This window comes from Carlito syrichta, unplaced genomic scaffold (assembly GCF_000164805.1).
Source record: "Carlito syrichta isolate Samal-C Ts95f unplaced genomic scaffold, Tarsius_syrichta-2.0.1 Scaffold302357, whole genome shotgun sequence".
NCBI classification, from domain to species: domain Eukaryota; kingdom Metazoa; phylum Chordata; class Mammalia; order Primates; family Tarsiidae; genus Carlito; species Carlito syrichta.
In genome coordinates this window covers 214,765-227,502 of record NW_007246453.1, presented here as the reverse complement: position 1 = coordinate 227,502, position 12,738 = coordinate 214,765, and the positions used below count along the sequence as shown (strand labels likewise).

The following is a 12,738-nucleotide window of genomic DNA, read 5'->3' as shown; positions in this document are numbered from 1 at the left end:
TCGCCCCCTCCCTTCTCTTCCAACCGGCCATTCGCGCTCGCCCCTCTCCGTGGACAGCCTTCCTCGCACTCTCACTACTGAGCTCCTGCCTCCGCGTCTTCGGTCTGCCCCCGGTCTGCCCCCCGCTTTCAGCAGACGCCAGTCTGGGCGCCAAGGGCCGAGCCCCCGGCTCGGCACCGGGATTCATCTCCTCTCACATAATGAAGGACTCACTCGTGCAACTGTTCCCTCTCTTTTCTGCAGGTCCAACTTTTTTCTGCAAAGACCAGGTCTTCCCCGTCAGCACACAGACATGCTGAAATACATACGTCATCTTTGGAAAAACCCAAAAACTAAAGTGAAGAAAGCCTTCCTCTGAGACTACCATCTCACACCTGCTACCGTTCTATTTCTCTGCTCCCACTGAGAGCAAAACATGCTGGAAGAGTTGTGTGCGTCTGTTCTTTCCAAACAGAGTTGCGCTCTTGCTGCCTGCTATTTCAAACACCTTTGTTGGATCATTTTCATCTTCCTGTTTCCTAAACATTAGAGGGGACCACAGCTTCGTCTTCAGTTCTTTTTCTCTCTGCTCCTTCAGGCCCCTGACTTTAAGGATTAAGTACAAACTAATTAGACTACCAGACATTGTATCTCTAGACTGGACTTAGTCCCTGAATTCTAGAATCATGTGCCCAACCGTCAACTTAACAGCTCTAAGATGTCTTAGCAAGCACTATAAACGTAGCAGTCTACCTCCACACTTCTTGACAACTCTGTTTTCAAAGTATATTCAGAATCCCATTACTACCCACCACCGGTTCTGCTGATGCCCTTCTAAAAGCCGCCATCATCTCATCTGGACTTCTGTAGTTAGCGCTCTAACTCTCTCTGCCCCTGTTCTGGCTCCCCCAAGTTTATTCTCTTCGCCGCAGGAGCAGTCAGAGTGCTCCTTCAAATACATAAGCAATCACTTCACTCCTTTGCTCAAAGCCTCCACTGGCTTACCACCTCACTCCAAATAAACCCCAAACTCTGTATCATGGTCTGCAGTGTCCGACCTGATCTTGAACCTCTCTGGATTCATCTCTGACCACTCTCTACCTCGTTCACTCCTACTCAGTGGCATGATTCTCCTTGCTGTTTCTTGAGTGCACCGAGTCTGCTTTACCTCCGTCCCTTACACTCACTGGCTCCGTCTTCCTGAGCTGCCCTCCCTTGGGCGGCTTGCTCCTGCATGCCTTTCAAACATCCGCTTCAGTCAACCTCGAAGAGGCCTGCCACGATCATTTCATCTAAAATGACAGTCCCCTATTGTCATCCTCCACCCTCTTGCCCTGGTTTATTTGTTTTCGCAGCACACATCAAGCCTTGACACCTACAGCCGCTGCCTTACTAGCTTTCTCTCGCCGCGCAAAGCCAGGAGAGGGCCTCGTTGTGGACAAAGTGTCCGCAGCGCCCTCCGGCAGAGTCCTACAGACAACAAGCACCCAACGCTGACGAGCGAGCAGGCCGGTGAGTGACGCCGCAGGAAACGCAGGGCGGCCGCCGCCCAAGCGCGACTGTCTCAGAAGAAAGAGGCTGGCTGGGCTCGGGGGCTCGGCCTGCCACCCCAGCTGCTTGGGAGGTCGAGGTGAGCGGCTTGCCGGAGTCTGTGAGTTCGAGGCCAGCCCGGCAGTTTGGCGAGGCCGTGTCTCTACAATACATAAAAAAAGCAGCTGGGCGTGGAAGCGTGTGCTTGTGGTCTGGGCTGCTTGGAGGGCTGAGGCGGAAGGATCGCCGGGGCCCAGCAGGCCAACTCCGGGTGGCCATGAGTATGCCACGACACTCCAGCTGGGTGGCAGAGTGAGACTCCAACTCAAAAAAAAAGAGAGAAAGAGGCTGCCAGCCATGGCGGCTCATGCCTGCAATCCCAGCACTTCGGAAGAACGAGGCAGGAAGACTGCTTGAGGCCAGGAGTTAGAGACCGGTCTGGGCAACGCAGTGAGACTTCATCTCTTAAAAACATGTAAAAATTAGCCAGGTGTGGTTGCCTAGGTCTGTAGTTCCAGCTACTTGGGAGGCTAAGGAGGAAGGACTGCTTGAGCCCAGAAGTTAGAGGTTGCAGTGAGTTATGATCATGCCACTGCACTCCGGTCGAGGGTGACAGAGAGAGAGGAGAGAGAGGAGCAAGAGAGAATGGGGGAAGAGGAAGAGGGGAGAAGGGAGAGAGGAAGACAGAGAGGAAGAGGGAGAAAGGAGGAAGGAAGGCAGGCAGGCTAAACTGAAAGAGTCTCATATCAAACATGCATTCTAGGTCTCTTCTGGAAATGTCACACTTTCCCCAAAGATCTACATTAGGCCCAGATTCAGAGTTCCACCCCCCTCCAGGTCAACTGGCACTTGCTTCGCAGATATGTCAATCAACAGATGTGTCACACTGGTCTTAAAGCCTGGGCAAGAAGGTAAAGAAACTGGGGGAAAATCCATCACTACTGCTCATTATAGTGATTTTTAAATTTGAAAGATAATCTTCAAATGACTATAATAGGCAGCAAAAAGCAGATAAGTAATAGAAAACCCTAGCCGAAACAGAATCAAAATATAACTCTTAAAATTTACCACCAACCCACCCCCCCAACACACCCCCCCAACACATACACATTCGTATATTTTTAAAACTGACTTGGTGGGATCTGCTCCTTTAAAGTAGGCATTAACAGATTCTGTAAGGGCAACTGCCACGGGTAAGGTGTCCTGATTTCCAAGGCTGACAGGGCTGGGACCCCGTGATACACCTAGAATACACAGAAATCATCTGTTAAATCTTCCAGAAGGCCATACATTAAAGACCAAGACAGACTCACAATGTTAGGCTGTCACAAGTTATCCCACGACTGGTTTCAGTGACGCTCAGGCTAAGAAACACAGCATATAACAAACTGGAACACAAAGGACAAAGTCCAGGGAGACATATCATATAGCTTTTCTTTAAACGGAAAGACAGAGTGGCTAAGGAATGTCAGAATAAAAAAGTCCTTGACTTGAAAAGCTAAAAGTGATGAAAACATGGCTTCAAAAGCATGAGAAACCAAATTCTTTCGGGCTCTATCAATCACATACTTCAGGGCATTAAACTGGATTTTTGTATATAAGTTATTTCTATCTGAGCAACAGTGTTTCATATGTTACTCATTATTATTATAATTCCCTTTAACCTCTTTGTCTGATGCTTGAATTATAGTCCCACCTTATTGTGTTGCAATAAATATTTGACTAATGACATTACCTATTAAAAAAAGAAAAAAACTAATAACCTACATCAACAGTTCTCTCTGAAATTTGAATGTACGCTTTCTTATATAAGTGTAACAGAAAAAACAGTCATCAGCTATTTTTATTTCAGATGTCTCTATAGCGAAAGACTAAGTTACTTTTGAGATACCTGAAGGAATAAGTAATTCTGACAAAAATCAGTACTGGCTGCTTCCTCTGCCTAACAAAACCTGAGATCCTACAAACAGTGGAAAAGAGATTTTGTTAGCTTGGTAGTCTAGGATTTTTTTTTTCTTTTTGGTCTTGTTTTTGAGTCAGAGTTTCACTCTGCGGCCCAGGCTGGAGTGCAGAGGCCTGATCAGTGCTCGCTTTAGCCTCGTCCTCCTTGGGCTCTGGTGATCCTTCCACCTTAGCCTCCTGAGAAGCTGGGACGACAGGTGCATACCACAATGCCAGGCTAATACTCTTATTTCTGTAGAAATGAGGTCTTGCAATGTTGTTCAGGTTGGTCTCAAGCAATCCTCTTGCCTCAGCCTCCCAAAGTGATGGGGTTACAGGCATGAACCACCACATCTGGCAGTATTCTAGATTTTGAAGGAATTTTGATTTAGAAGGGTCTTCATACTTAGAAAAACAGCTCAGTGATGAAAAAAATACACAGGGACAAGGACTGTTGCTTCTAGGCCATTGGGGAAAGTAAATGCTCCATAAGGAGCTTAAAATTTCATGTGAAAATAAAGGACTTTATAATAAAAAATTATTCATAAAATCACAACAGCTACTACTTATTAACCACTAATATGTGCCAGGCACTTTGCTAAGAAGGCCTTTTTTAAAATGGTGCCTTTTTGAAGCATAAGTAGCAGCTCTGCAAAGCAGAAGCTAGGAAAAAAAGTGAGAGATGGACAAGAATTAAAAAAGGACATGCAGAGGAGATTGGAGAAGCGTTTATGACCTTTAATTTTACCCTCTGCCACCAGAAAATGCTAGCAACATCTAAGAGAAACACTACTGAGTCTTTTCTTTAGTACAATCAGTCTGAACACAGAGTAGGTCCCAGACTGAAAAGCAAATGGCACTGGCAGGCATCCCAGTTTGGGCCAGGTGAGAGTGGTTAGGTGAACGACATGGGCCTGGTCAAGAGGCACTAGTTTGGGGATGCGTGTGAGAAAATACTACGTGGAAAAGCAGACTAAGTATGAATTTAGTGATGACAGCTGTGCAAATACATGTCTGTGCACTAGAAGTTTTCGCTGCCAGCCTCAATCAGTTCAATGAACGTTTTTTCTAATACACTGCTCTAAACAAGAGGGCCATCAGAAATTCAGGAAAGCGTATTTTCAGAGAAAGAGAAAGGCGATCGTACGCTTGCCCCCAACTTCTGAACCGCGGCAAAGTAAACTCAGGGCTTACCGCCCTAACTGCCTTCAAGCGGGCGTGCAGTTCACGGCAGAGAAGACGCTGCCCGTGATGTGCGGCAGTCGGCAGTCGCCGTCGTTCACCTCCTTGCAAGACGGAAACCCTACAGCCACTAAACAATGACCCGCCCGCCTTCTGTCTTTGTGAGTTCGACCAAGTACCTCGAGTAAATGGAATCACACAGCATCTGACTTAGCACAATGTCCTCAAGGCTCGTTCAAACGCAGCAAATGGTCAGAAGGCCTTTCCTGTATGAGGCTGAATAATATTCCACCGTGTGTACAGGCCACATTTTACTATCCACTCCTAGGAGCTGTATCAGTGTGCATGCCCACCAAAAGCATACACGGGTTACAATTTCTCTACAGCCCCATCAACACCTGTTGTTGTTGTTACATATATATATAAGTTTTTTATTTTCAAGATGGGGGTGCAATTCAGGGTTAGGTATACAAATGTCCATTAGGCAGGTGCCCTTGCTGATGAGGTGTCCCCCTCCCCCACCCCCCGGCAGATTCTCACTACTGCCAATCCCTGCCTCCCCACACTGTTGTTATTCTTGGTATTTTTGAGTTGGGTCTCACTGTGGCCCAGGCTGGAGTGCACTGGCATGATCATGGCTCATCCCCGCCCCAAACTCCTGGGCTCAGGCAATTCTTCCATTTCAGCCTCCCCAGTAGCTGGGACTACAGGTGTGTGTCACCACACCTGGCAAATTTTTTAATTGTTTGTAGAGATGGGGGTCTCACTATGTTGCCCAGGCTGGTTTTGAACTCCTGGGCTCAAACAATTCTCCTGCCTTGGCCTCCCAAAGGGTTGGGATTACAAACAAGAGCCAGTGTGCCCAGCCAGTGTTATAATAATAATATTTTTAAAAATAAAAGTATATTCTCTTAAATATAAAGTCAGTATGTTCCCTTGAGTAACCCACACAAATATTTACACACAGTCAAGGGTAATATTGGCCAGGCATAGTGCGGCTCATGCTTACAATCCCAGTACTTTGGAAGGCTGAGGCAGGAGGACTGCTTGAGCCCAAAAGCTCAAGACCAGCCTGGGCAACATAGCAAAACCCTGTCTCTACAAAAAATTTTAAAAAAAGATTAGCTGGGCATAGTGGTACAGTCCCCAACTACTTGGAAGGCTGAGGAGAGAGGATGGCTTGAGCCCCAGGAGATAGAGGCTACAGTGAGCCATGACCATGCCCCTGCACTCCAGCCTGTGCAACAGAGACTCCAAACCAATGGAATAAAAGGGAAAAAAAGGATAATATGAATGTCTACTACTGATTTGACACTAAAAAGCTTTTAAAAGTTACATAGGTATTCTTTTCAACTATCTAGTTTGGGCATATAACATGGAAATTCTTGAAACTGTTTCCTTGTAAATTGTATCCCATTATTGAAATACTGGCAGGTAGAGAAAAGTGTTTTAAAATAGAAGGAAAACTCAAAACCACATTTGACACATTCTCTTTTGTATTTCCTGGCTTTTGCACATGTAGATGTCAAAAAAAGAAAAGAAGACTTTACAAAGGGAACTTAAGTCCCCTTTAAAAAGTCTAAATTTGCCGGGCTCGGTGGCTCAGCCTGTAATCCCGCGCCTTTGGGAGGCTGAGGTGAGTGGATTGCCTGAGCCCGCGGGTTCGAGACCCGCCTGGGCAGCGAGACCTCATCTCTACGAGAAATCAAGAAATCAGCCGGGTGTGGTAGTGCATGCCTGTAATTCCAGCTACTCGGAAGGCTGAGGCGGAAGGATCGCTGGAGCCCAGCAGGTCGAGGCTGCGGTGGCCGGGAGCGGCCACTGCACTCCAGTCTGGGCGACAGAGTGAGACTCCAACTCAAAAAAAAAAAAAAAAAAAAAAAATTCTAAATTTAGCCGGGCTCGGTGGCTCAGCCTGTAATCCTGAGCCTTTGGGAGGCTGAGGTGAGTGGATTGCCTGAGCCCGTGGGTTTGAGACCTGCCTGGGCAACTTGGCGAGACGTCATCTCTACAATAAATCAAAAATTAGCCAGGCGTCGTAGCGCGCGCCTGTAGTTCCGGCTGCTTGGAAGGCTGAGGCAGAAGGATCACTGGAGCCCGGCAGGTCGAGGCTGCGGTGGCCTGGAGCGGCCAGTGCACTACAGTCCGGGTGACAGAGTGAGACTCCAGCTCAAAAAAAATAAAATAAAAAATAAAAAAGTCTAAATTTATACTATGTTACTTCAAATAAATAATCTTTTGGAAATAAAAGTTTCTGGCCATTGCTTTGTTAAACTCTCATGTCTCCATGTGGCTCTTTCAGCTATGGCCGCCATGTTTTCTTAGCTTTGGTCCCCTTCCTACCTTGGGGTGGTGAATCTTCTCTCTCACTCTCTCTAATTTACTTTCTAAATAAACTTTGCTTGAAAAAAAAAACCAAACTGAACAAAAATTTCTTTGTATTCTTAATGAGGAAAGATTTTTGGCTTCCGATTTGGGTTTGTTACATACTTAGAAAAGCGTATGTTTTGAAAACGTAGAGCGGTTCTAAACTTGAGGTGAGTAAGGGCAAAGGGCACCCTCCCAAAAACAACTAATGGATACCTAGGAAACTTCCAGCTCCACACTGAAGTGGGAGGCGCACTCTCACGTCTCCCACCTCCAAACTCCTAACTCCTCACCGCAGCTCACCATCTCTGTGGCTTCTGTGGCATAGCCTTTGCTCCAATGGTTTAGGTATTATGGTTTTTGAAACTGACATTTTTTTCTACTTCTTCTCTAATCACTTTTTATCTGATTTCGGTAGCTTTTGAGTTAATGTTTACTGATACTTCTTAATGCTGAGGTAAGGGAAGCAGAAAGATGGAAGAAAATGCAAAAATGTGTTTTTATATTTGGGGATTTGATATCCAATAGATCCTGTACAGCGACTTGACAAAATTAGCAAAAATTGAGAGTTAATCTTAGCATTATTCTTGACTTCTGAGACACCTACATTTCTGGAAAAGGAAAAGTTAAGTAACAAAGTATTTTAGATACACTTAAGGATCATTAGTCAACACATACAATCACTTCTGATACAATACCTGGTGATGTCTCATAGTGCTTTTCAATTTCAGAGAGTGTTCCAATCAAATCATCTTCTATCATATTTAAATAAAACAAAATATTGCAGGAAAACATTTTCAAGAAAGAAGAAGAGTCAATAATTTAAACAGAGAGCTGAATAATCATCATGATAAAGAAAGAGAACTTTTTAGGTAGATTGAAGGAAACTTTGTTGTTCAAAATCCACATACAATCTGCCTTGTCAGCCTCATCAGTCACCCATTTTTGGTTGTCCTACTGCCAGCACTGGCACAAACCAAAAACAAATACTAACTCAATCAAAATTAACCTAATGCTTCCATTAAAAAAAACCAGAATAGTCCAAACATAATGGAAAAAAAGTAAAGCTTATTTTGGTTGCCTGATTTTTTTGGTTTTTTTTTTGAGTTGGAGTCTCTCTCTGTCGCCCAGGCTGGAGTGTAGTGGCACAATCACGGCCACCGCAGCCTCGACCTGCAGTGCTCAGGCAATTCTTCTGCCTCAGCCTTTCAAGTAGCTGGCACCACAGGCGTTCATCACCATGCCAGGCTAATTTTTTGATTTATTGTAGAGATGAGGTCTCACCAAATTGCTCAGGCTGGTCTTCAACCTCTGAGCTCAGGCAATCCATTCCCCTCTGCCTCCCAAAATGCTGGGATTACAGGCATAAGACACTGCACCTGGCTCCTGCCTGATTTCTAGTAGGGCCCATCTATGTGTTTTATGACTAAAATACAGATTCTGTGGAAAGGAAAATTAACAACACCATATATATATACAAAAAATAAAATATTCATTAAACCAAAGGACCAACTTGACATAAAATTTAAAAATGAGAAAAATGCCACATTCGTGAAGGTATATGATGGTAATGTTTTGGCAGTTAGAAATCAAATCATTTTATATTTCATTCTAGCCTGTATTACTTATGCTATTTTTACAATGGCCAAACACACAAGATGTATTTCTCCTATGTGAGCTTTGCCAACCTAAACTGAATATAATTCTATCAGCTTAATTAGGGCATGTATTTCAAGTTTAACATGAATTCAGATTCACTTGGAAGGCCAGTTAAAAGATTGTTAGCCCCACTCCCAGTTGATTTAAAAGGGCTACATTTCTTTTTTGAGTTAGGGTCTCACTCTGTCACCCAGGCTGGAAGGCAGTAGCACAATCACGGTTCACTGCAGCACTGACCTGAACTCAGGCTTCCACCTCAGCCTTTCAAGTAGCTGCGACTACAGGTGTGCACCACCACACCCAGCTAATTTTTAAAAATTTTTTTATAGAGATGAGGTTTTGCTATGCTACCCACGCTGGTCTAGAACTCCTGGGCTCAAGCAATCCTCCCGCATTGGTCTCCCCAACTGCTGGACCACATTTTGAACATTACTAAATTAGTGTTCATCTAGTATAAATCAGTGATATTTATCAACAAGGATATACCCATCAGTATCTAAAAAGTAGCAATAAGGAGTGTAATTTTGATAAGAAGCTGTGCTCCTGAAACACAGCTGCTTTGTTTAAGTGACTTTGTGCTTTATTATACTAACAATGACTGAGAAAGGTATAAGAATTTGTAGGAAGAAATGAGTAAAGATGACGTCAAAAAACTCAAACAAAATCTAAATGTAGTAAAATACGGAATTTATATGGTGAAGTTTAGGCTTATATGTCCTAAGAGCTATTTTTTAAATCTTTATAATTTAAGTTCTTGTGGAAAATATAATTAATTGCGAGCGCAAAACCATTTTCTTTCATTGAATCAATTGTTTTCAAGATCAACTGGTCTTAAAACACAAACTCTTAGGCATGCAGTTAGCAATTCAGAGTAGAAAGGGCTGCCTTACATTTTGCCTTCAAACTATTTCTACTGCTCAGCAGGGTATAAATTTGACTCATTCTTAACAGTGCTAACCACAGTTAAAAGTCTTCTGTACAGATAATATAAACTGTGAAACAGAAAAACAAGGCTGATAATGCTAGGTGTGTTTCTGGAAAAACACAATTTCTAATGTTAAATTCTTCACTAGCCCATTATATAATATATGCCCGATCATATTTTGCACACTGAATTTTACACACAATGATAATAACCCCTTACCGACTGTTGGCGTATTGGCAGCACTCAATGAAGCAGACGATGAGATAGAGGAAGAACTTTCTGCCCGGGCTAAAGGAGCAGCAGGAGGTGGGCTGGTGTTGGAAGTTACAGGTGGGCTGAATGGCCTGGGCTTAAAAACAGAAAGTTATTTATCAAAATGCTAAAACAAAAAAATCCCTCCTTTGTCAAAGACGATTTCTAAGTGTCAGGTAAATTCAACAGACCAAACTAAATTTACTTGTAACTCAAAATCAGAGATGCCACAGGTCAAATCATTTTCAATATATTAAGAACTGAAAAGGCTATTTTTAAATAACAAGAGAGTCTTTGCACGGAAAAGATGTCCTGTGTTTCAAAACGTATGCTTAAGAGAAATTCTTAGCAGTTAAATAAACAGTATGAAGGCTCTTCTTCCCAAACTGCTTCCCAAAAGGGCTATTCACTTCACCTGACTGTCTTTAAGTAAATGGGAATATTTCTTGTCAACCTCTGCCAGCAGCGAATGGCAAAACATGATTGAAATTTTTTCCTAGCAAATAATTTGATAGATAAGATTTGCACGTTCACTTTTATAAATGGTTTGATGTATTTTTGGGAGGTTTTAGTATTACTAAAACTTTCAGCAACCCCTTGCCTTATTTGCTGCAAGTGTTCTCCCTAAATATCACTTGCCCTTTACTTGAGGTGTTTACAAATCTGTCCACATTTTTTAATTAGGCATAAAGACAAATAGGAAAAAATATCTCTAACTGATTTATCTTTTACTTTAGTGAATTGATTTTTTTCCCCTTTTAAATTCCTAATTGTTCCAATAATACATTAGCTATACTTCCTGAGGTGTTCCACTTTTTTAGAAAATAAGGTAAGTTTATCTTAATTTAAAAATAGCCTTTTCTTGTTTCGGCAAATACAAAAATATTTATTTAGTGCCTATCATGTGTCAGGCCCGGATTAGGTACCAGATAAAAAGCAGTGAACAGGAAAGGTAACTGCCCATAGTCACTTGAGGAACATAAAAAACAAAAGCAAAAAACAAACAAAACCCTATTAGCACTCATACTAAATTAAACTGATCAACTCTTCATTGCATGAATATAAACTTGCGGATATACATTTTTACAGAAATTAGATTTGACTTCACAAAGTGATTTACAATTTGTAATCCCCCACCCATTTAACTATTTTATCCAGAGTACAACTTTTTTTTTTTTTGAGTTGGAGTCTCACTCCGTTGCCCAGACTGGAGTGCAGTGGCCGCTCCCGGCCACCGCAGCCTCGACCTGCTGGGCTCCGGCGATCCTTCCACCTCAGCCTTCCAACTAGCTGGAACTACAGGTGCGCACTACCACACCCGGCTAATTTTTTGATTTATTGTAGAGATGAGGTCTCGCCAAGTTGCCCAAGTGGGTCTCGAACCCGTGGGCTCAGGCAATTCACTCCTTCAGCCTCCCAAGGTGCTGGGATTACAGGCTGAGCCACTGAGCCCGGCTCAGAGTACAGCTTTTTGATGACTCGTTCTTACGGACAATTGGTTGCAAACTACAGCCAGGTGCTAACAATGCAACAGTGTAAGTATACAGACAAAGATGGTTCATGGCATTAGGCTGAACAGATACTGAATTCAAGAGTTGGTCTGAAATTTACAAGCTCAACAAAGGACTTGAGATCAACTGCTGTGGAACATTCCTCCTGGGGCAACATGGCCTCAAGACCAACATTTTTAGAGCACATTTTATAATTTTTTATGAAAAGGCAAAAACCTTGAGTTCCTTTCTCAAGTGGTTTTCTCCTATTTTAAAACTGTGTTATCTAGTACAGTGGCCACTAGCAGTTGAAATATGACTAGACCAAATTGAGATGTGCTATGAGTATAAAATAGAGCAAATTTTGAAGACTATACACAAAAAAATGTAAAAATCCCATTAATAATTTATACTGAATACATGTTAAAATAGTATTTTTAATACATCAGGTAAATATTTAAATGAATTTCACTGTTTTTATTTTTTAACGTGACTAACTAAAAGTTTTAAATTATAAATGCTGCTTATATTATATTTCCATTGGACAGCACTACTTTAAAACAGTGACTCTCAAACTTAGCATGAATCAGAATCATTTGAAGGGTTTGTTATGTCTTTCTGTAGCAACAAGGTCTCGCACAAGCTGGTCTCAAACTCCTGGCTTCAAGCTATCCTCCTGTCCTGACTTCTCAAAGTGCAGGGATTACAGGTGTGAGTCCTCGTGCTACCCTGGAGGGCTTGTTAATTGCTGGGCCTCTCCCCTGAATTTCTGAGTTATCTGGAGTAGAGCCACAAAAACTGTATTTCTTTTTCCTTCCTTTCTTTCTTTTTTTAAGAGACAAGATCTTACTCTGTCCAGGCTGGAGTACAATGGTGCAATAGATAATAGCTCATTGCAACCTTAAACTCTTGGGCTCAAGCAATCCTCCCACCTCAGCCTCCAAAGCACCTGGGACTACAGGTATGCACCACCACAATGGTTAATTTTTAAATTTTTTTGTTGAAACACTCTCTTGCTGTGTTGCCCAGGCTGGTCTTGACCATCTGGGCTCAAAGGATCCCCCTGCCATGGCCTCTCAAAGCGCTGAGAATACAGGTGTGAGCCACTGCACCAGGCCAAGAAAGTATTTCTATCAAGTTTCCAAGTGATGCTGATGCTGGTGGTATGGGTCTGCACTTGAGAGTGTTACTGCTATACAACAATGTAAAGCAGGGGGTGGACAGGTGTGGTTATACAGATCCCTTTGAGCATCTAGTGAAAACTCTGAGCCCTCTCTCCAGAAAAATGCACACAGAAGCATGCAAAGAAAAAGGCATTCCAATGTACAGCTGGAGAAAATTCAAATCAACATAACCTTTCTGGTGGGCAATACAGCAACAATTACCAAGAGTCTTTAAAATGTGCATGCCGTT

At 42.9% G+C, this 12,738-nt stretch overlaps 1 protein-coding gene across 2 annotated transcripts in view; it reads right to left on the bottom strand.

Annotated features, from left to right (window-relative positions):
• The window catches only part of FCHO2 (FCH domain only 2), a 102,736-nt gene that overhangs the window by 12,022 nt on the left and 77,976 nt on the right, over positions 1–12,738 (bottom strand). For both annotated transcript variants that reach the window (XM_008056438.2, XM_021711551.1), the window contains 2 exons: positions 9,803–9,932; positions 2,642–2,753 (listed from right to left, as the gene is read on the bottom strand). In XM_008056438.2, the coding sequence (XP_008054629.1) occupies positions 2,642–2,753; positions 9,803–9,932 (242 nt within the window). The remainder of the gene's footprint in view (positions 1–2,641; positions 2,754–9,802; positions 9,933–12,738) is intronic.